This window comes from Dasypus novemcinctus, chromosome 14, assembly GCF_030445035.2.
Source record: "Dasypus novemcinctus isolate mDasNov1 chromosome 14, mDasNov1.1.hap2, whole genome shotgun sequence".
Classification (NCBI taxonomy): Eukaryota; Metazoa; Chordata; class Mammalia; order Cingulata; family Dasypodidae; genus Dasypus; species Dasypus novemcinctus.
Genome location: NC_080686.1, coordinates 61,055,918 through 61,077,754, shown reverse-complemented (window position 1 = coordinate 61,077,754; position 21,837 = coordinate 61,055,918). Strand labels below are relative to the sequence as shown.

At 35.2% G+C, this 21,837-nt stretch overlaps 1 protein-coding gene and 1 long non-coding RNA gene across 5 annotated transcripts in view; one reads left to right on the top strand and one right to left on the bottom strand.

Moving 5' to 3' along the window:
* Window positions 1–21,837, top strand: part of STK3 (serine/threonine kinase 3) — a 296,968-nt gene that overhangs the window by 224,970 nt on the left and 50,161 nt on the right. Inside the window, exon 11 of one of the 3 annotated variants that reach the window (XM_071207934.1) lies at window positions 7,939–8,166. The exons of the other annotated variants lie outside the window; for them this stretch is intronic. Within the exon in view, the coding sequence (XP_071064035.1) occupies window positions 7,939–8,112 (174 nt within the window). The 3' untranslated portion in view covers window positions 8,113–8,166. Of the gene's footprint in view, window positions 1–7,938; window positions 8,167–21,837 lie in introns of those variants that run through there. 3 annotated transcript variants of the gene reach the window in all.
* The window catches only part of LOC131273291 (uncharacterized), a 74,962-nt gene continuing 59,976 nt past the window's right edge, over window positions 6,852–21,837 (bottom strand). For both annotated transcript variants that reach the window (XR_009180475.1, XR_009180476.1), the window contains exons 4-5: window positions 10,669–10,717; window positions 6,852–7,129 (exon numbers count right to left, since the gene is read on the bottom strand). This is a non-coding gene — a long non-coding RNA (uncharacterized lncRNA). The remainder of the gene's footprint in view (window positions 7,130–10,668; window positions 10,718–21,837) is intronic.

Genomic DNA, 21,837 nt, shown 5'->3' with positions numbered 1-21,837 from the left:
GCAGGGATGGAATGACTTATTACAATGTACAAGAAATTGCGATAACATTCAGCAGAACTTAGAATATTGAATTTAGGAAATTGGAGGTCATTGGTGAGTTTGATTAGGACCATTTCAGTGCCCTACTGTCTTTAATTTTAACACATATGCATGCACAACCCTTGATATGCAGCCTTCCACTCTCCCTCTTAGGATCATTTTAGTTTGTGAGTCAGAGTATTAATTTTTTCATTGGCCTGCTCATATAAAGTTAACATTTGTAACATTTTCTGCCCATCATAGATTCTGGAGTCCTCCTATTTGGGATTTACAAAATTTATTAGAAAACGTTCAACTAATTTAACATGTTTATGTATCTGCTTTCTTATATGCATTGTGATAGTTATTTTGAGTGAAAGATTATATATATACACGCGCACATACTAATTTAGGTAAGAAGACAAGCTATTAATAAAATGTTAAGTTGCGGTTCAAAGCAATAATACAGGCATTGTCATGTGTTTTGGGGATTAGAGGGGAGATCCGTGAAGGCTAAGGTAGTTTATGAAATCATAATTGACAAGGGATTTTGTCTAAGCTTTGAAAAATGTATAGCAGGAGAAGGGAAGACAGGCATGAAAAAGAATGGTGTGTAGAGGCAGGAAAGCAGCAGATATATTGGTTGACAATGAAATAGAGACCTTCAAATGTATTTTAGTTCACTTGAAATAATACAGGAACTAAAATGGAAAGGTAGGTCCAGATCAGATGGTAGATACCTTGAGTTTAAGACTTCAGAGTTTGAACTTTTATTTCATGGATAGTGAAAAGTCACTGAAGGTTTTTAAGTTGCAGAATGACATGAAAAGTATTTTAGGAATAATAATCTTGATGGTAGCATGCAGGATTGATTGATAGGGAAGGATCAGAGGTAAGGTAAAAACAGTTATATGACACAGACTTAAATTAATAGACCAATTAAAATGGACAAACACAGGCATAGATGTTAGAAACATTAGAAAAGATTAATCAACTGAAATAATGGGTTTATCAGATTGAAGAATGCTATTTTGTTTAAGGTGATAAATGATGCAAGGTGAAAGTAAAAAAAATAATGGAAAATGTCCTTAGTAGAAATGGCCTTCAAGGGACCATATGATTTGAGCCAGTTTTTGCAGAATTATTTTTTTCCTGACTTACACAGGGCATGCATCCTTATAAAGGGATTGAGGGAAAGGACAGAGTGACTAAACAGTTCCTCCTCCTTCAGCATTTACTACACCTGTCAACTGGAACAGCTCAGCCCTTTCATCACGTTGAGGAAAGAGGAAAATGTTTCTAACAGCCACAAAGGAGAATGTAAATGGGAATGAAATAGAGATAAAGGATTGCTAAAGAATAGTGAGTGTGGTAAAAGACAAGGAAAAGTGTAGAAGAGGGGTAAAGAGAGAATAGGGAAAGAAGCATAGATGGGGTGAAGTGTAAATGGTTTGGTTACCAGTACTTTGCTTATCAAGTAGGGAAATGGACTAAAAGTAAAGACAAATTTCCACTTAAGACACCGGCTGGTAATGATAAGGGAAATCCGGTGTTACTCATTCTATCATATAGTAGATATAGAATGTTAAAAAAGGTGACTCATCAAAGTGTAAAGTATATTAAGGTTTATGTGTTGCTTTCTTCTTTATGATGTATCTCAAGGCTGTCTTCCAAGAGAACTAAATTTTGTGTGATTTCTGAGTCTATTTAATAGAAATTGCTTAAAACAAAATCTAGTTATTTTTATCTCATTTTGCAGAACATAGAAGGCTTTTCCTTCTGCCTTGAAAAAAAAACAGCTTTCAAGAAAGATAAATGAAAGAGAACACTTCCATGTCTTTTGTAGTATTCAAAGCAGATTAGTGAAGGGCGGAACTTATTCAGAGAGGCACCTGCTAAACAGATGTGCAGAGTAGGAAACATTATCTTAAAGCCTGTATGCTATATAATTTATGTATTTTATTTAAAATCTTTAGCATTTGTGTTTTCTGTTTTCTGTGAACTGTTGTTTGTTTCATGATATGTTCCTGAGTGTAATGAGGTGATAAGAGAACCTAATTTATACCATCAGTTTTGGGACAATATAAAGATAAGGAGGTAAATATATTTGAGCAAATTGAACCACTTATTTTAACTCTACTAAAAAAAATCTGCTTAGGGTGTGCTTATGAAGATTTCTAAAACAAAATGTAAAAGGCAAATCTGTTTATTATAGCACTAGCCTAATGTTTCAGTTTTTGTTAGAATTATTTCCAAACAGGCTTAGCAATCCAGATTGTTTGGTGTTAAAAAGAGGGCGTGTAGATCATGTTTTGCCGATATTACAGTATGATATTTAAATAGTTATATTTTAGGAAACATAAAGATTTTGGAATAAGAACAAAAACTTTAAAAGCCATCTGTTAGCCCACTATGTTGATTCCATTTTTTTTAAATGTATTGACAATAGTTACTAGTATCAGATGTATTAGGTAAATCAGCCATTTTTGTTTTTGTCTCAAAGTGAACTATAAGTTAATATCTCTTACTATAATTCTTCAATATTAATTCAACTTGTGTTGTTCTTTTGAGCTTAGAGGTCACAAAATTCCTCCAGGGCAGTACTGGCGGACAGTCTCAATAACTGGCAGAGATTTAAAAAAAAAAAAAAAAAGCCTTCACCATGTACAAATTTGCCTGGAGCTTTCCTAGTTTTTTTACAGTACCTCTCTGATTCCTGGGCTGCCATGTCATTATGGTTATAGGAAAAAACTCACTGCTGCAAAATGCAGAAAACAGTAAATGTGGAGAAGGTACTAACCCTGCCGCTAGAGCCACCATGGTCATTTTAGAAATTTTCTCGTGTTTTGGATAAATGTGTCTTTCTCAGAATCTTCTCACCCTCCTTGAACAGCCAGCAGTTGTAAAGTTGTAATAACGGAGCTGAAGACAGGATGGCAATGCCAGCCCTTTAGAAAGCCATAAGCAACACCAGCTCTGTAGAAAGCCTTAAGGTAAAAACTTAGGCTAGCCCTGCATTTACCAGTGTTTATCAGTGTTGCAGTATGAAGCGATCTGCTTTATCTGTTTAAATACAGATGATCTTTAGCTTTTTAAAGAAATGTTGGCTAAAAGTTTTACTTATAATACATTCCTTACTCAAAAGAACTTCTTGTTCTCTTCAGTCCTTAGTTCTATGGACTGAGGAAAATCTTCAGTTGAATAAAGTATTTAAGCATATTGTCATCGATTAGCTTTGCATTAATTAAGTGATTATTGTCAAGTATTTCCAGATGTTTGCAAGAGTATTAACAAAGTATGAAAAGATAACTGTAGATATTTCTGATTTATTTCTTGTAAGTTGAAGAAATAAACACAAATACCCAAATGTTCCAATGGATAAGAGTTTATGATTACAGGTGTACATGTGGCATGAACTTGAGTGTATGTGACACATTGTGCTTTCACTACTCATGTTTCCCTTGTAGAGCCAACAGGAAATTAAAATTAATGAGAAGCCTGCACTTTAAAATACTTGCAGAATTCTTGACTATTTCAGTCCTTTGCCAGCTCACGAAATCTGTGCTGGCAATTGTATGCAACAGATGGTGTGGTGTGTGCACAGTTTATCATGTGATTGTCTAGGTCCATGTAGAATTTTTATAAAATTTTGTCCATTAATCTACTGAAGCATTTTAGATAGTCATAACCTTTATTTTGAAAGTGAGTGGGCTGCTTCAAAGGTAAGTGTTTATATACAAGTAGAAAAAATAGTGAGTGGGCAACTAAACTGGATTTAGTTGATTCTATAGGAGTTAATGACAGCAAAACCTTTAGTGTCTCCAGAACTGGTACACTGGTTTTTCCCTCAGTAACTTAATCCATTTGGCCCCTAGAAGTAGAATGAGCATTTTGCTTTCTTATTCCTAAATATGCTGTTTTAAGGCCTCAGTAATTTTTGAAATTTTATTTGGTAGTGCATCTTGGCAAGGTCTACTGAAACATTAAGCTAATTCTACTAATTTAGGTAATTAATAGCCTAAGTTAAAACTCACTATATCATCATTTCCTTTACAAATTAATATGAGCAGGCCTGTACTTACTGGATTAATTAGGATAGAAAGCGCAGGTGTAGTATGTGGTTTCTTGTCAGCATGTTGGAATTTATTAAGATATTTAAAGCACATGGCAAAAAGAAAAATGACTTACCAAAAAGAGAGTGCTAAAGAGCACAAACTTTCCTCATTGTAATTTGTTCTCCTTAAGATGCCATTTATTTAGAAGATTGTATTGAAAAATTGACTGATTTACATTTTAAAACAAAGATATCATACTCCAAGCATATGTTATGACTACTGTGGATGTCTAAGGAAGTGTTTCAATTCTGTGGGCTTTCTGTTCATAACTTCATTTTGGATGTTTAAGACTTGTGCCCTACAGTGTTTACTTCTGAAATAGATAAGCTGTTAGATTTCAAATAAGTTGTTAGGATTAATCGATGTTAGTAGCAATGTATATATCAGATTGTATTTTGATAAATAATTTTTTGCTTTATCATGAATGAAAGTTCTTTGAAATTATTTTTGTACTTCCATATTTAATTTAGGTGTTGAGAATATACAATATAGTTCAGTATCAGAAACCTTTCCATAACTGACCCCCATCAGCATGTTTACAGTTAGAAGTTTTTCCTTCTTTTTTAATGTTAGAATTGTGGGCCTGACGGAACTAATTCTGACACCTTTTTCTACTGTCCTGACGTTAATTTGGCCACCTATTTCAATACTATATGTTAATTAATTCATAATTAATTTCCATTAATGAGTGAGAACTCATTAAAATAGAAAACCTTCATTAGATTGGATTCTTCATGTTGTGAAGATTTTATAGTATCCCCGCCCCTTGACCTTAGTGTTATTTTTTGATTCAAAACCAAACAGGTTTTTTTGTTGTATTGTAATTTTGTCTCTCAATAGTGGAAATAATTTCTTCCCAGAAATACAGACAGTTCTTACGAAGATAATCACTTGAACTTTTTTTCCTTTATTTCATATTTAAACTATCAGCTTCCATTAATTTGAGCTATTATACCACATTTTGTTGTGACCCACAATAGGAAGCTGCTTTAAGTTTGGCACTTCAGCCCCAGAGATTGTTGACTCACTGAATTCCTTAAGTTCAAAGTAATATGTGCAATTTTGTCTGCATGTAAAATTTTACTGCTCAGAATTTTCTCTACTTTTGCCTCTGTCTTTTACTAAGTTTTAGTAAAAATAATGACTAGTACACATCTTACTATATATGGGGCACTGTTCAAAGCACTTTTCTGAAAATGATCCTTTGCAAAAGGTACTATTACTATCCCTTTTTTACAGTTGAGGAAACCAAGGCACAGAGAGACTACATTCGATGGCCAAAATCACATATACAGCTTATAGCTTATTTGAACCCAGGAAATCTGGCTTTAGAGTTTACCCTACCTATACTACTTAACAATTACACTATTATTAAGCTCTTAGGGAGGAGGCTAGCTTGAGTCTGAAAATAAAGCTATAAGTCAAGAAAGAGAGGAGATGGGTAAATCATGGTACAAAATCCAAACTCTGGATAGAAGCAAAACTGAAGACCATTGGAATAAAACAGGGGTTCAGCCATGGGGCGGACAGATGTGCAGGATCCAGAGCAGATTAGCTCAGCCAGTGACACATAAGGCCTTTCTACACTCTCCACCTGGGTCAGGGAACAGGTCCTAAAGGATATGGTGCCCACTGGACAGAGTAGTATTGGGATATATTCCTGGAGTGACTTATTGTGAAGGCCTTGACTGCCAAGCTGAGGCTTCCAGCATATATTTAGCCCTAATCTTGTGAGCAGAATTCTTATCTGAAGAGTATCTATCAAATTTGTTTTTCGTTGTCATATTAAAGCATAGACAGGAATTGGAGAGATTGGAGTCCTAGGAGGACTGTTGAAATTGTGAAAGTGGATTAAGACAGAGAGTGGAATTAGAGGAGTAACAGTAAGCAGAGGAGACTGGCTTTATCTAGTCATGGATATAAATTGAACTAAGCTATAACTGGCAAGTTACAGCTGTCGCCTGGGAATTTACCAAGGATAAGATTTTGTTCTTTTTGTGGCGGGTTGGATGGAAAAGGGAGTATATTAGCCTCAGCTTGAACTTAAAGAATAGTTTCAGTTATCATATTTTTTGTTATCAGTTTTTTGAGGAATCATCTAGGTAGTAGTGGGTATAAGTAAATGTGAAAGCACTTTTTAAACAGTTAAAAACTCTTTGGGTTTATACCTAAAAGGCTTTTTTTTCCAAACCTACATTTACCATGATCTCTCTAATCTCCCATTTCTGTCCCTTAACTGTACCTTGGACAAATAGCACAAATTTCTGGCCACTTTTGGTTAGTAAAAGTCTAATTCAAAATTTTTATTTCAAAATTCATTTAAATCTCATGAGATCCTTCCCTACCCTACCTCACAGGCCAGACCAGCTGAATGGGCCAAGGCAGGTGGTGGTGTACTTTCTCCTCTCCTGGGTCCAGCTCTTGGAGAGCTAGAGGAGGAGGGTGAAGAAAGGACAGGAGAAGAAGAGATCATTATCTGAAGGTGGTGGGTTCTACTCTGATCTGATCTGGTTTTGAATGATCTGGAATGTCTGCTAATGTCATTATTTTCATGTGGACAGTTTCTGTGGTTTTCTTGGGGTGATAGTTTCACCTGGCCCTCCTTTATTACTGAACCCTTCAGACACAGGCAGCTATATTTCCTCTTCTACCAGTACAAACCCCTCCCCTCTATAGGTAGGTGTTTTAGTTTGCTAAAAGCAATATACCAAAAATGGATTGACTTTTACAGTGGGGATTTATTAGGTTGCAAGCTTACAGTTCTGAAGCCACGAAAATGTCCAAATCAAGGCATCAGGTGATGCTCTCTCCCCAGAGACCAGCTGCTGGCAATCCTGAACTCCTCTGCCAAATGGGAAGTTACATGCAGCATCTCCCTTCTCTTCTGGATCTTTCTACTTTCAGCTTCCTGGTTTCTGTGGCTTCCTTTTTCAGTTTCTGTAGGTTTCTCTGTCTCTGCTACTCTCTCTCTCCGTGTTCATCCCATTTGTAAAAGACTGCAGTAAGAGGATTAAGGCCCACCATGGGTCACATCTACTGTAGCATCCAAATCACACCACCTATAATAAGCTTACACCCACAGAAATGGATTAGCGCTAAGAACATGATCTTTTCTAGGTCCATAAAAGCCTCAAACTACCACAGTAGAGCATGGATACATTTGACCAGCACCCTTTGCTTCTTTGTCTAATCTCTGTGTTCCCTCATCTGAAGCCATGGAATTAATGATGTTCTATTTCTAAGGTCCCAAGGAATTTGTGACTGAGTAGGGGGATTGTGGGAGATACTCTGTATTCTTTTCTTCCAAGTACGCTATTTCCGTGACTCTGTTAGGTCTGATGGTGCAGGCTCCTCCAACAAGCCTCCCATCTTCAGAAATCTCTAGGCAAGAAGGAGTCCTGTTTTTAGGTTGATATGTTTCTCCCCATTTTCCATCCCTTCCAGGAGCACATGATGGGTCTTCTAAGAACACTTTACTTGGCTAAATTCTACTCCAGTGGCAATACCAGGGCAAGTTTGCCAGATCCCTATTCAGTAATCAGTCCAGCTGGAAAGTGAGCTGCTAGTCTCCTCTTCTTTCAGGAACCTACAATGTCTATGACTAAATTGCTTTGTGCTCCCCAGCTTGACTTGTTGAGGAAGTGCTTATGACAAACATAGCATCCTGATGCTCCTGATTCATCCTTACCCTCCTTCATCTCCTTATGTAGGCCAGGGACATAATTTGGGGGTCATGGGGCTCATTCTGCAGTCCTTAGTACTTAGTAAACCCAGGGTGACCAGTTTGCCCCCATTTGGTCAACAGCTGTCTTCAAAATGTGTGGTGCTGGGAAGCAGCTGTGGCTCAATCAGTTGGGCTCCTGTCTACCATATGGGAGGCCCTGGGTTCACGTCCCAGGGCCTCCTTGTGAAGGCAGGCTGGCCTGCACACAGCAGAGAGCTAATGGCCCGTGCGCTGGGGAGAGCTGATACAAGATGACGCAACAAAGGGAGACAAGCAGACACAGAAAAATGCACAGCGAACAGACAGCAAAAAACAAGCCACAAGCTGGGGGGGGCAGGGGGGAGGTTGGAATAAATACATTAATAAATCTTTAAAAAAAATGTGGTGCTGTGCATCATCTCTGGTCTTTGGTTTTTATTGTGAGCTGTAGTGTTCAATTCAAGGGCAGTCAAAAAATTCCCAGTCAACATTCCTTTATAAAAATATACATTACTGACTAACATTTCATGTTTCTATCTCTACAGAAATATTTTAGTTTGTTCTTCCATTCATCATTCATACAGTAAACATTTTTTTGTGCCTTGCACTGGTAATTTAAACAAATTTCTGCCCCAGAGGAGTCCCCATACTGCTGACAAGGATAGACATATGCACTCTTCATTATTTTACCTTTAGATAAGCTGACCAGATTCCACTGGTCTGAAAAATCAGATTGTAGTAGAAATGGATAGCCTCAAAAATAACATAAATGTGAAACTATGCATTAAAAAGTAATTGATATTATTTTTGACTGAACAGCAATGTCTGACCAATATGCAGAATTCATGTAAAGAGTGTAGAATTTCTGGTGCCCCTGGATACATAGGACCATACATAAGCAACCATGTAGTCCAAACTGAAAATTCTTATATTTAAAATTTAGTTTAAATTTAGAGAAATTTAAATAAGATAATAAGGTAAAGTCTAGTTTTACCAACTTTTTGCTAAGAAAATTTTAATCTTCATGCCAATAAAATATTTTATTTAGTGCCCAATTTTATCTTCATGCCAATAAAACATGTGGGTTCTGCCTACATGTTGCATTTGACTTATATATTTAGTTCTGATTCATATGGGCTAGAATATTATAATGAGATTTCTTTTAAAAATTATACCTTAAAAGTAAGGTTGTATCACTTTTTGGTTTATTTACTCTATAAAAATTGTTTAACTGTGAAAATATAAATAGAATTTATACAAAGGAACTTAGAAAAATTCAAGGAGAGTCAAACACCATCATCTCCATTTATAGTTTTATTATTCAGAAAGTTTAAAAAAATCATATTTATGTCTTAAAAGCTAAAAGCTGTTTTTAAATATGACATATAGGGAATTTTCCCCAGTGTCTATTTTATAACTAAAACATTTAAAATAGTATCATATCAATTTGGCTGTTAGTATCAATTTAATGCATATCTTTATGTTAGATGAGTATTGCTCTAAAGTCACTTTTATTTAATAATTTAAGGAAAATATGCTTTATATTAATATTGAAAAACAAGCACTATGTAATAAAAACTAGCATTTTAATTGTAACAAATGCATCACACTAATGGAAGGTGTTAATATGGTGGTATATGGGAACTCTCTATTTTATGCATGATTTTTCTGTAAACTTACAACTTCTCTAATTAAAAAACAAACCAAAAAAGCAGTTTCTTACCGTAGAGGTATTTTTAAAACTCTAGCGCCTCTCTATTATAATGTTCAGATTGATAAAATGTTTCCAGGGGAAGGTGGATATATTTAGGCACCCATGTATTTTCCTGAATCAGTTTTAGGGAGTTATTATTTTAATTCATGATAAACTCTAAAAAGAAATTTTAACAATATAAGAAAAGGCGTTCAAGAAATGTAGCACTTCGTACACTTACTAAGTTTCTTATTGTACTTAATATATTTGGCTTTTTATATTAGGGAAGCATCAATTAACTCTCCTTCAAGGGAAAATATTCTAAAATACTTCAATGTGACATTGTAATTAGATCTTTTTTATTTTTAGATGAGAATGACATTTTACTTATTTTTTTTGCATCTTTAGTAAATAAAAATAACCATGGGTATACAAAATATGCAGTAGCTACTTCCTTTTATTAAACTTTAGTATTTTACATAGTTATATTTAAAATGTATAAAAAATACAAAATCGAATTACTACATACTGTATAACAAATATGAAAAAGGCTTATCTCATCTGATTTCATTCGTTTGTTCAATATTAGCCACTTTTGTTTTAATGTGTATTTCTGGAATATGAGAAAATATTTATAAGGTTAACTTTGAGATCAGCATGTTATTCTGAATTTTGAGATTTACTTGAGATTACTTGGCTGAATATAAATTAATACTTAATGTTCTGGTTTTAGCTGGTTGTTTTTAGAGTAATGCTTCAACAACTAGCCCCCCTTTTCAGTTTTTAATATTGCATTTATTAAATCATTCATCCAAAGCACTGTAAATATCCTTCATTTGCCTTTTACCTCCTTTTTCAAGGGAACCACTTACAAAATATCCCTATATTATGATCTGATCTTCTCACCTCACTCACAATACAGGATTTCCTATTTTATCAATTTATAGCTTTTAGGCTAGAGTCTAACACAGGCATCTAGTTTTGCCTGCCAGCCATATCAGATGCTTGCAAAACTAAAACAAGTAACATTGCCCCACCACCTAAAATTGCCAGCCCCCTATCACCCACAATTTCCAGCTCCTTTATAAAACTTAACGAAGAACAAATTGTAAAAGGAATTGTAAAAGTAATAAATTTACCTTCAGTCTGGTTGTTGTTTTCTTGTTTCCTGAAATTTGAATTCTGGCTCTGAAAAATTGGATTTAAATATCTTGAATGAATTATTAGCAGTTCATAAGTATACTCGTTCATGATATCATTGACAGCAGCTATGAATAAGTCTTATAACTAGTTAGGACTTATTTCAGTAAAAAAATCCACTGATGTTACAGGGGCTAAGAAAAGAAGAAAGGTCTGTGGATAGGGGATGGGAATGCAGGGATGTCTAGCCTGGTAAAAATTATTTGCAAAACTGATTAAGAAATTGGAAGAGGAGAAAATAGCATACGTAACTCTCTTCTGACATAGACAGAAATACAACTTGCACATTTTTTGGTGTGCCTCTGGGTTAGGCATTAAATTGAGTTTGACTCAATATAATACTTAATAGCAGCGTAAGAAAATGACATCTAGGTTTCCTTGTAATCCTTTCTTCATCATAGAAATTCACTGTCAGAAATGAGTATTAAGGTCATTCTTTCATTTTGTCAGTTTCTGCTCTGATTTATGTTTGTGGGTAACTTAGACATCAGTATTGATAGGATTCATTTGGAAGCTTAGTACCTTTCTTGTTTAAACCTTTCTTTGGAATCTATTCTAGGTTACCATTAACAAAAACTTTAATATTGAACTCTAAAATTTCAAAGTAGAGAACTTGCTTTAATTAAATATGTGGTTTGAAAAAGGGTTAATGAGCATGAGAGATTATATTTCAAACAAAACCTTAGTAAGTGTTAAAAAAAAGTGGATTGTTAGTTTTCAAATACAATTTTATTATTGAGCTAACTTCTAGAAGTAGAAAAATAGAATTTTTTTAATTGAATATGCAGTGCTGGCTAAAATTTTAATGTGTAGATGAGTCATTTAATATTGATAAACTTTAGGTTTACTTACTAAAGTTTATTAAAATAAGACTCTTTGTTAGTCACCATATTTCTCATTCTGTATTTGTTTTATTCCCCAGTAAGTAGTTTGATTTGTGGTAAATTTGAGGTTTAAAAGTTTTAATCTATGAACTCTAGGTTTAGGTTTGTGAGATGATTTATTTTGTACCCTTGATGCTAAAAGACCAATTCAGTTACTAAGTAGGATTCTTTCACATCAAAATTAAATGTATATCAAAGTTAATTTTCCTTAATAAAAGAATTCCATTAAGTTGTTTTCATTAAATTTACCAACCTATTAATCTGCATAATAGACATCTAAGTGAAACATTTTTGTCTACAAGGTAGCATGTTTTGATGCTATGAATCTAGGTTTTTAAATATACATTTTTACACACATTTATTTGAAATTATTGTTAGCATATTAGGAGTATTGGGCTCATGGATTACATGTATAATTTGTAAAAGCTTGAAAGTAAAATAGAATTTATATTAAAATACCAATCTTAAGAGTTCTTGAGAAAACCTTAGAGAAACACCCAAGAAATTGTTATTTAATCCTGTGTAAATATATTTTGTCCATGTTAAGGACAGGAATTTTGTTCTGCAATTATTTTACTTTCTGTAAGCTCCCTTTCCTTATATGTTGACTCTAGGGCAGGTTAGATCATTAAACATACTTCTTAGATTAATAAAAAGTCTGACATAGATGTTTAGGAAAAGCCAGTATGCTTGATTAGGCAAATTTAGGATGAGTTTTGGTAAGCCACCCTTGCCTGCCTGCCTGCCAGCCTGCCTGCCTGCCTCCCTCCCTCCCTCCTTCTTGCTCTCTCTCTCCCTCCTTCCTTCCCTTCCTTTCTTTTTCCCTGAGCTTTTGTTGTTTACTTATTTTCTAGGGCACACTTCTACTTTGACCTTTCTGAACTCTTTTTCATTTAAAAAGAGAAAAAGGCTGTAAGCTAAAGATGTATTGAAAGCTTTATAGCATATACATAACAATAATTTTGTTCACAGTAATTTCTGTGAAATTGTGAAGTAATTCTTGGTTTTAAATTCCTAAGAACTTTATTTTTAATTCATTTTCCCATAGTACTTTCCAAATTATGGTTTGTTTTTAATCAATCAAAACAATCAGCCACAACTATTTTTAAGAATTTTTATAACACCTTTATTCATATAATTCATATACCATACAGTTCACCTATTTAAAGTGTACAATTCAATGATTTTTACTATATACACTAATACAATTCTCATCACAGTCAATTTTAGAACATTTTCATCACCCCAAAAAGAAGCCCTGTATGTGTCCATTTCCCTTCACTGTTCCCCTTCCCCTGCCCCAGTCCTACGCAAATATTAATCTACTTTCTGTCTCTATAGATTTGTCTGTTTTGGACATGTCATATAAATGGAGTCATACATATATGAGATACAACCATTGTTTTCTACCTTTTTGCTAGAAAGGTGATTATAACAGGATGTCTGTTAACATCTCTTTGACTTAGGAATTTGCTAAGTATAAGTTAATAACATCTTTGTGTACCTCTGTCATTTTCCTGATTTTCTTTAGTTTTTAACACATGTCGTCCTTTAGATCTTTGAACATATTTAAAACAATTTTTTAAGAAGTCTTTATCAGGAATGTCCCAGCTCTGGTCCTCGTTGAGTTTCTAATGCTTTAATCTTCTTTACCTGGGCCACAGCTTCCTATTTCTTTGTGTTTTGTAACCTTTTGTTGAAACAGATGTTTCTGCCAGTTTTTGCTGGTTTTTCAAAGCTTCTACAGGGGGATGGAACCCTGAAGTGTCTCACTCTGTCATCTTCATTGGAACAGGGCTCTGATCTTGCTGGCTTTAAACTTTATATATGTATGTTGTATGCGTCTATGATTTGATTATTTTGCTCGACAGTGTGAGAATCATCCATGGTGGTGCATGAAACCAGTTCTTCCATTTCACTGCTATATATTATTCCATTAAAGGATTGAACATTTTCATACATGTTTCCCAGGGTATAAGTTCAAGAGTTTCTTTAGAGCATATTCTCATAATAAGTGTTTAGAAATCACCGAGTAGTAGGATATTTGCAACTTCAGCTTTACTAGATTATGCAAAATTGTTTTCCATTGTGGTCATACCTGTTTACACTGAGTTCTAATTGCTCAGTATTCACTAATATTTGCTATTGCCAGACTTTCAATTTTCAATTGGTGACTGTCAAATGGTGTTTCATTATAGTTATAGTTCATGTTTGCCTGATTACTAATGAGATTGAACATTGATTCCTGTGGTTTGGGAGACCATTCTCATTTCCTTTTCTATGAAGTGGCTGTCCAAATCTTTATGTTTTCTATTGGGGTTGTCTTTTTCTTACAGATTTGTAGGAACTATTTATATATATGTAGATATTGATTTTATTTTTCAGTTATAATTTGTTAACAACTCTTCTATTTGTGGCTTGTTCTTTTCACTGTAGTGTCTTTTTGATGACGAAAGTTTTTAATTTTAATATGGTTGAAATCATTATTCTCTTTCTTAAGATTTCCACTTTCCGAATTATGTTTAAGACAAATATGTTTTCTTGTGTCGACTTCTAAAATTTTATAGTTTTACCTTTCACATTATTTTTTGAGTGTAACAGGGATCCAATGTCATAACCATTTGTCCCAGCATAACATATTGAAAGTCCATCCTTTCTTCACTTTATGAAATTCTACCACTGACATAGATAAATGTCTGTTTATGAAAGAATCTTTCAGGGTTCCCTCTTCTTCTCCATTAGTCTGTTTGTTTAATGCAATATGCAGTACCATACTGTCTTAATTATTATAGCTTCATTAGAGAAGTCTTGTTCTCTGGTAGGACAAATTCCCCACCTATATCAACTCCTTCCAGAGTCTCTTGGCTATTCTTGTTCATCACACTTCCTTATAGACTTTAGAAACAGCATGTCAAGTTCCATGAAAAGTCTTGTGGGGAATTGGTTGGAATCTATTTAGTCTTTAGATCAGTTTGGGGAAAATGTACATGTTTATGGATTCTGAATCTTCTACTTCATGCACATGGTATATCACTTCATTGAGAGTTTTTTCCTTATTTAATAAAAAATTTAATCCATTTTCCAAACTACTTTCTCAATTGGACAAGCTATTAAATAAAGCCTCTGTTGTCAAGAAAATGTAAATAGAACATAGGTGATGAAATAGATGAAATAGAACATAGATGTTATTTCTGAAAATAATTTGTCTGTAATGCCTTTTTCTTCATAGTATTTCCAAATACAGGGATGTGGAATTAATTGTATATATTTCTAAGCAGTGAAAATCTTCCAGAATGACTGGAATTTTAACATATGTAGCTATTTGGCCATAGGTTTTTGTGGGAGAAGGGAGGTGATGAACTTACATCATTGTTCAGATGCTCATTCGACAATGTCACAATGATTTTTTCGTGTGTCACTTGACATTGATTCTAAAATTTATATGGAACTGCAAAGCATTAAGAATAACAAAAAATGTTTAGTCTGTACATATTGTGTGGGTTCGTCCTAGATACTGTCAGTAAATAAGTCAGACAAAATCTCTGCCCTTATAAAGCTTACATTCTTTTGGGAAAGACAGTTAATAAAATATAATAAATAAATAAATCATACAGTATGATAGAAGATGAGAAATGCTATGGAAAGAAAAAGCCAGATAAAGAAAGGAAGAGAATGTTAGGGGGAGGAAAGGGGTTTGTGTTACTAAATAGAGTGGTTGGGGGAAACCTCACTGAGAAGGTAACATTTGAATAAAGACTTGAAGGAGATAAAGAATGAAGCAGTGAGTGAGCCATGTGGGTATCTGGGGAGGAACATTCCAAGTAGAGGGACCATTCATTGCAAAATCTCTGAAGTAGAAGCTCTCGTTAGTATGTTGAGGAGACAGCAAAGCAGCACGTTTGTTTGGAGACACTAAATGAAATGAAATCCAAGGAATAAGATACAGGCAAAGAGGAGGGAGGGTAGGAGAAATGGATAGTTTATAAGACCTTGAAGGAATTGGGATTTTTGCATTTATGCTAAGAGAAATGGGATGCCTTTCAAGGATTTGAGTAAAGAAATAATGGTATCTATAACTGACTTTTTACAGATCACTGGCCACATTTGAGAATTGATTTAGTGAGGCAAGGTTGGAAGCAAGCTGACCAGTTAGAAGACTATTACCTAAACTCATTTGTTCTCCAGTGTTGAGAAAGAGACACAGATGAACACAGATTAGTTAAATGACATAATCAAGGTCTCCTTGTTAATGAAGAAAATTGGAGAAGAAAAAAAGCTCAATCATATTCATATCTTATAAAACTAAACCCCATATTCTTTTTGTTTGTTTGTTTTTCAGCATAATATATTACCTTCTTGGCTTTTGCTACCAAAACATATTACTGTTGTTAACCATAGTCTGTAAATTACAGGAGTTACATTGTGGTTTTTATTTGTGTTTCTCCAAGACTGATGATAACAAGCTTTTTTTCCCCCACATCCTTAAGAGACCATTTGTTTATATTCTTTGGAGAAATACCTATTTAGATCATTTTCCCATTGTTAATTGAGTAGTAAGAATTCTATTTTTTTCAAATACTTTCTCCAATTCTGTGACTTATCTTTTTTATTTTCTTATTGGTGTCCTTTGAATCACAGGGCTTTTAATTTTCATCAGTCCAGTTTTTCTATTTTTCTTTTTGCTGCTTGTGTTTTTGGAGCCATATCTAAGGAATCATTGCCTATCTAACCCAAAGTCAAGAAAATTTACATCTATGTGTTCTTTTAAAGGTTGTATAGTTTTAGCTCTTACATTTAGGTCTGTGATCCACTTTGAGTTAAATTTTATATATGGTATGAAGTAGGAGTCCAACTGCTTTCTTTTGTGTGTGCATATCCAGTTGTCCCATCACTATTTGGTGAAGGACTATTTTTTCACTCATTCATTTGTCATGGTACCTTTGTTGAAAGTGTGTTCGTCATAGATGTATGGGTTTATTTCTGGACTCTCAATTCTATGCCATTGATCTATATTCCTGTCTTTAGCTAGTATCACACTGCCTGGACTATTCTAGCTCTGGTTGGCTTTGAAATTGGAAAATGTGCATCCTCCAACTTGATTGTTCTTTTTTTCAAGATCTTTAAAAAATAATTTGAATTCTTTGAAATTCCATATAGATTTTAGGATCAATTTGTTATTTTCTGCAAACAAGGCAGCTGAGATTTTGATAGAGATTTTTGTGTATTGCTCTTGTATCCTGCAACTTTGCTGAACACGTTTATTACCTTTAATACTTTTTTAGTCAATTCCTTAGGATTTTATAGTATAAGATCATGTCATTCTTAGAGATGAGTTTATAGCATTGGATTTAAACACATTAATTAAGCAAATATGTACCTGCTCTGTACTAGGCACTGTGCTTCAGAAGAATCTCTGCTTTCATGAAGTATACAATATAGTTGGGGACAGATCTTTAAACCAATCATAATAATTCAGCATCATAAATACTGTGAGATCTATAGGGTGCTACGGTATCCCAGAGAGATGGGCTGCTAGTTCACATTGGGGTTATGGAACGTTCCACATTGAACTTATACAGAGCTCTGGACCATTTTGTAAAAACGTAACAATGGTTATGATAACTTGTCATTTGAAGGACAAAATGACCTTGAATATCTAAAATTATTGTGTAGTATAAACTTCATCTTTGAGATTTTCTAGGCCTATCTATTTAATACCAAAATTTAAACAGATTTTACATTAATAGTGAGACACCACATTGAGTTTTTAAAGTATATGCAGATGTTTGATTACATAGTAAATCTGCTATAAAAGTGTATGATCACATTTGGAAAATTGCTATTTGCGTGTCTTGGCAGTTTGTTAAGAACTGAAAACTTTTAAAACTAACTGGTGTTTTGGTAGATTAAGTTCAAGGTCACCTTTTGTTTAAATGATGTTTTGTTTTCTGTAATTAGACCATGTTAGGTGAATTAAGTATGTAATTAAAAACAGAAGGTTTGGCTAATTCAGAGTGAATGAGTATAAAATACAAGGTCATTATCCATCTCTATGAGACTCCAGATGAATGGTGCACATGGAACTATTTATAAAACATTTTGCATGGTCAGAGCTCCTCTAGGTTGCTGCCCATGGCTTTTCAATTAAAGTATTCACAGACTTTCAGAAAAATGTACCTGTAATATAGAAGTATGATCTCCCTACCATGCTGCATCTGAATGGAAAACTAGAAGAGATTAGAATCTAATCTTCTATCCCTAATGAACAGGAAAAATATACCCCTTCTGTTTGAAAAGTGAACTTTTAATATGTTACTTGGTGCTCTTGAGTTCATGGTTAGAACTCTGATAACCTTTTATAGTTTTTTGCGATACCTTTTGAGTCTTAAGTCTCTATTGTTTTTATTTTCACACACCTGGAGATGTGCAAAAAAAACACTTCTAATTTAATCTATTTCCTCAATGCTTAGTAACAGAGAGTGCCAAGGAATTTTGTTTCTCCTCCTTTTTCTTCTTCCTCCTCCTCCTCCTCCTTCTTCTTTTTCCTCGTCCACCTCCTCCTCCTCTTTTCCTTCTCCTCCGCCTCCTTTTCCTCCTCTTCCTCTTTCTCCTCCTCCTCCTCCTTCTCCTTCTCCTTTTTGGAAAACTGGAAAGAATTGCATTTGAAAGATTTTCTTTTCTCTTTATTGTATAGGAATGTAGAGCTTTTAGAAATCATGTTTAATTTAGTGGTTTGATTCATGGAGAAAATTTTAATTGGTTGCAAGGAGTGTAAAACTTAAACTTCCCTTAGAAGTCACTACATAGTTTGGCCACTGGTACCTCTCAAGCTTCTTCTCACAGTTCTTCCCTTTACAATATCTGTGTTCCAGATTCCCTGGACTTCTCTACCATCAGCCACCCTTATTTTCAATTACTTGTCTTCTTGCCTGCCGGCCAGGCACTGTTTAAGCTTGATTTCCCCAGGGAAGAAGTTAGGTTAGGTCTTCCAGTAAATGTTAGTCTCTTATCAAATTCTTATTATACATTTTTGGAATTACTTTTTAAACTGTCTGTCTTCTCCACATTTTAAGTTCTTCTAGGAGAGAGATCATGACTATTGTGTTTAACACTGTATCCCAGCAGTAAGGGTAGTTTCTGGTTCATAGTAGTTGCTCAAATTGGAATATTGAAATAATGAAATACTTTTTAGGTAAATGGTATAGATCTTTAATGTAAATCAGTGTTCAAATCAATAAACATTTCTTAAAAATCTGTGTGCTAGGCACTGTACTAGGCCATGAGAAGACAAAAATAATGAGTCTCCTATTCTTTAACCTGAAATAGCTTAAAATTAATTAAAAGAGCTTTCTTTTGAAATATGTAATAGAACTTTTTAAGTAGTTTGATAACTGCTGATCTGGTGTGCAAAATCTATTTTAATTCCTAATCTGAACCAGTTAAATAGTTAAGATGCCCATGATAACAGTTATAATAAGCTATTGGTTTAATGGAAGAATCTTCAAAACTACAATTGGGAATGCATATAGAACACCTAAATCCATCTGACAGAGACTATAGGGATGCTGTTAGAAAAGTTAGCATTTAAATTGAGATTTAGAAATGAGTAAGAATGTACCAGGCAGACAAGTGGGAAAATGGTGTAGCATGTACAGAAGAGTTGGGCAAGGGAAAGCATGAAACGTATTTGCTGAAGTGGTAAAGTTGAGTTGAGAAGTGGTGGGAGTGAGACTGGAGAGTAGGCAGTGCATTTATACCATACAAAGAAGTGCATTTATACCGTACAAAGAAGGCAGTGCATTTATACCATACAAAGAATTCATAGATAATTGAAAACCATTGGAAAATTACATGAACAAATGTCCTGTAGAAACTGAATTGGAGGGGATTGAGATTAAAGGCATATTACTCAGTGAGGAGATTGTTATAATATTCTGTAGTCTAAATGAGAGATGAACAATGACTGTAGGATAGATAGGAGGGGACAGTGTTGAGAGACTTTCTAGTCCTTCGTGTTGGATCTGAGGAGAAGGGTGAGGGAAGAATTTTTGATGATTCCCGGGTATTTCACTTGAATAACTGGGTGTGTGATGGCTCCATTCACTGAGTTAGGGAATGGTGACTTTTTAAAAGGGAACATGATGAATCAGTGTGGGGCATGTTCATACTGTTAGACATTCAGAAAGAGCTGTTTCATAAACATATCTAGAAATTGAGCTCCACAGATATATCTGAACTAGTGATTCAGAATTGTGGGTTGATTTGGAACTGGTGTGGTTGAAGTACTAAATAGGAGGGAGAGTAGTACAGAGTGGGACTGGGACAAATCCTTCTGGACTATCAGCTAGAGTATCTTAGAATGCAATGCCTTAAACACTGAGCAAAGAGTGTTTTGAGAAGAAGAGGTGAATTTTGTAAAAACCTTCAGCAAGATTAAATCATATGGGAACTAAAAGTTGGAGACTGGATTTGGTGTATAGGAGGCAATGTTGCTTTTTTTATTTTTTTAAGATATTTAGATTACATAAATGTTACATAAAAAATAGAGGGGATTCCTATATGTCCCACTCCCCACACCACCCACATTTACCCATGTTAACAGCATCCTTCATTAGTGTAGTACATTCATTGCAATTGATGAACACATTTTGGAGCATTGCCTCTAAGCTTGGATTATAGTTTATATTGTAGTTTATACTCTCTCCCACACAGTTCTGTACGTTATGGCAAGATATATAATGGCCTGTATATGTTGTTGCAGTGTCATTCAGGACAATTCCCAAGTCCCAAAAATGCCCCCATATTACACCTGTTTTCCTCTCCCTGCCTTCAGAACCTCCAGTGCACACTGCCTCCACATCAATGGTATAATTTCTTCCATTGCTAGAATCACAGTAAGTCCATAGTAAAATACAGTAAGTCCACTCTAGTCTGTAGTTCATTCCCCAATCCTGAGGATTCTGGAATGGTGACGCCCCCTCCACCTCTTATTGAGAGGGGGCTTTTTAAAAAAAATTTTTTTATAACTCTTGTTTATTTATTTTTTAAAGATTTATTTATTTCTCTCCCCTTCCCCCCCACTCTGGTTGTCTGTTCTCAGTGTCTATTTGCTGCATCATCTTTGTCTGCTTCTGTTGTTGTCAGCGGCACAGAAATCTGTGTTTCTTTTTGTTGCGTCATCTTGTTGTGTTAGCTCTCTGTGTGGGCAGCGCCATTCTTAGGCAGGCTGCACTTTCTTTCACGCTGGGCAGCTCTCCTTATAGGGCGCACTCCTTGTGCGTGGGGCTCCCCTATGCGGGGAACACCCCTGCCTGGCAGGGCACTCCTTGTATGCATCAGCACTGTGCATGGGCCAGCTCCACACAGTCAAGGAGGCCCGGAGTTTGAACTGCAGATCTCCCATGTGGTAGACGGATGCCCTAACCACTGGGCCAAGTCCGCTTCCCTGGATGGGACTCTTTTGCTTGCAATTGTAGACTCTCTCAGTTCCTTGGTATGGTGGTTGTCCATCATCACCTCCTTGTTAGCTGTCCTGGGTAAGTCCAGTGAACTGGAGAGTCTTTAAGGCTCAGGTCCCAGCTGGCACATGGACAGCTCAAAGATTCAAGTCTCTTGGACATATACCTAACAACTCCAACACCAACTATAGATTCAAATATAAGAGACAGAAGACATGTGTTGGGAAACCACAACTAAGTCCAGTTCTATTACATTAGGGAGCACAAACCTCAGAGTAGGGCCCACTGGCAAGACATCAAACTCATGAGCTATCTGCCTGTATGTCTTAACCAGAGCCAGTAGGAGCCCCACTATTTGTGGTAGTGTCTAATGTGGCAGTCAATGAGATCCTGCTTAGATGTGCTAAGCATAACTTCTGGAATGACCTCCGACCTCACTTGGAAGTCTCTTAGCCAAATAACTTATTTGTCTTTACCTTTTCCCCCTTTTGGTCAAGGTGGCAGAGGAGGACCATTTGTGTGAGGTGTCAGTGATGGGGGATACATGAGAGGAGGTTCACCTGGGCATACATACAAGGCATATAAATGTGTTCAGATGTTCATGGGGCATTGTCATGGTGGGTAGAGAGTCACACAATATCCAGAAGTATATTGAATTCCCATCCGGGGAGCTCTGCCACATTCTCTAATGGAACAGCAAGAAACCCCAAGTACAGAGACAATGACTAGGAGAATAGTCCATTGATAGGCCCTTGATATTGATGAC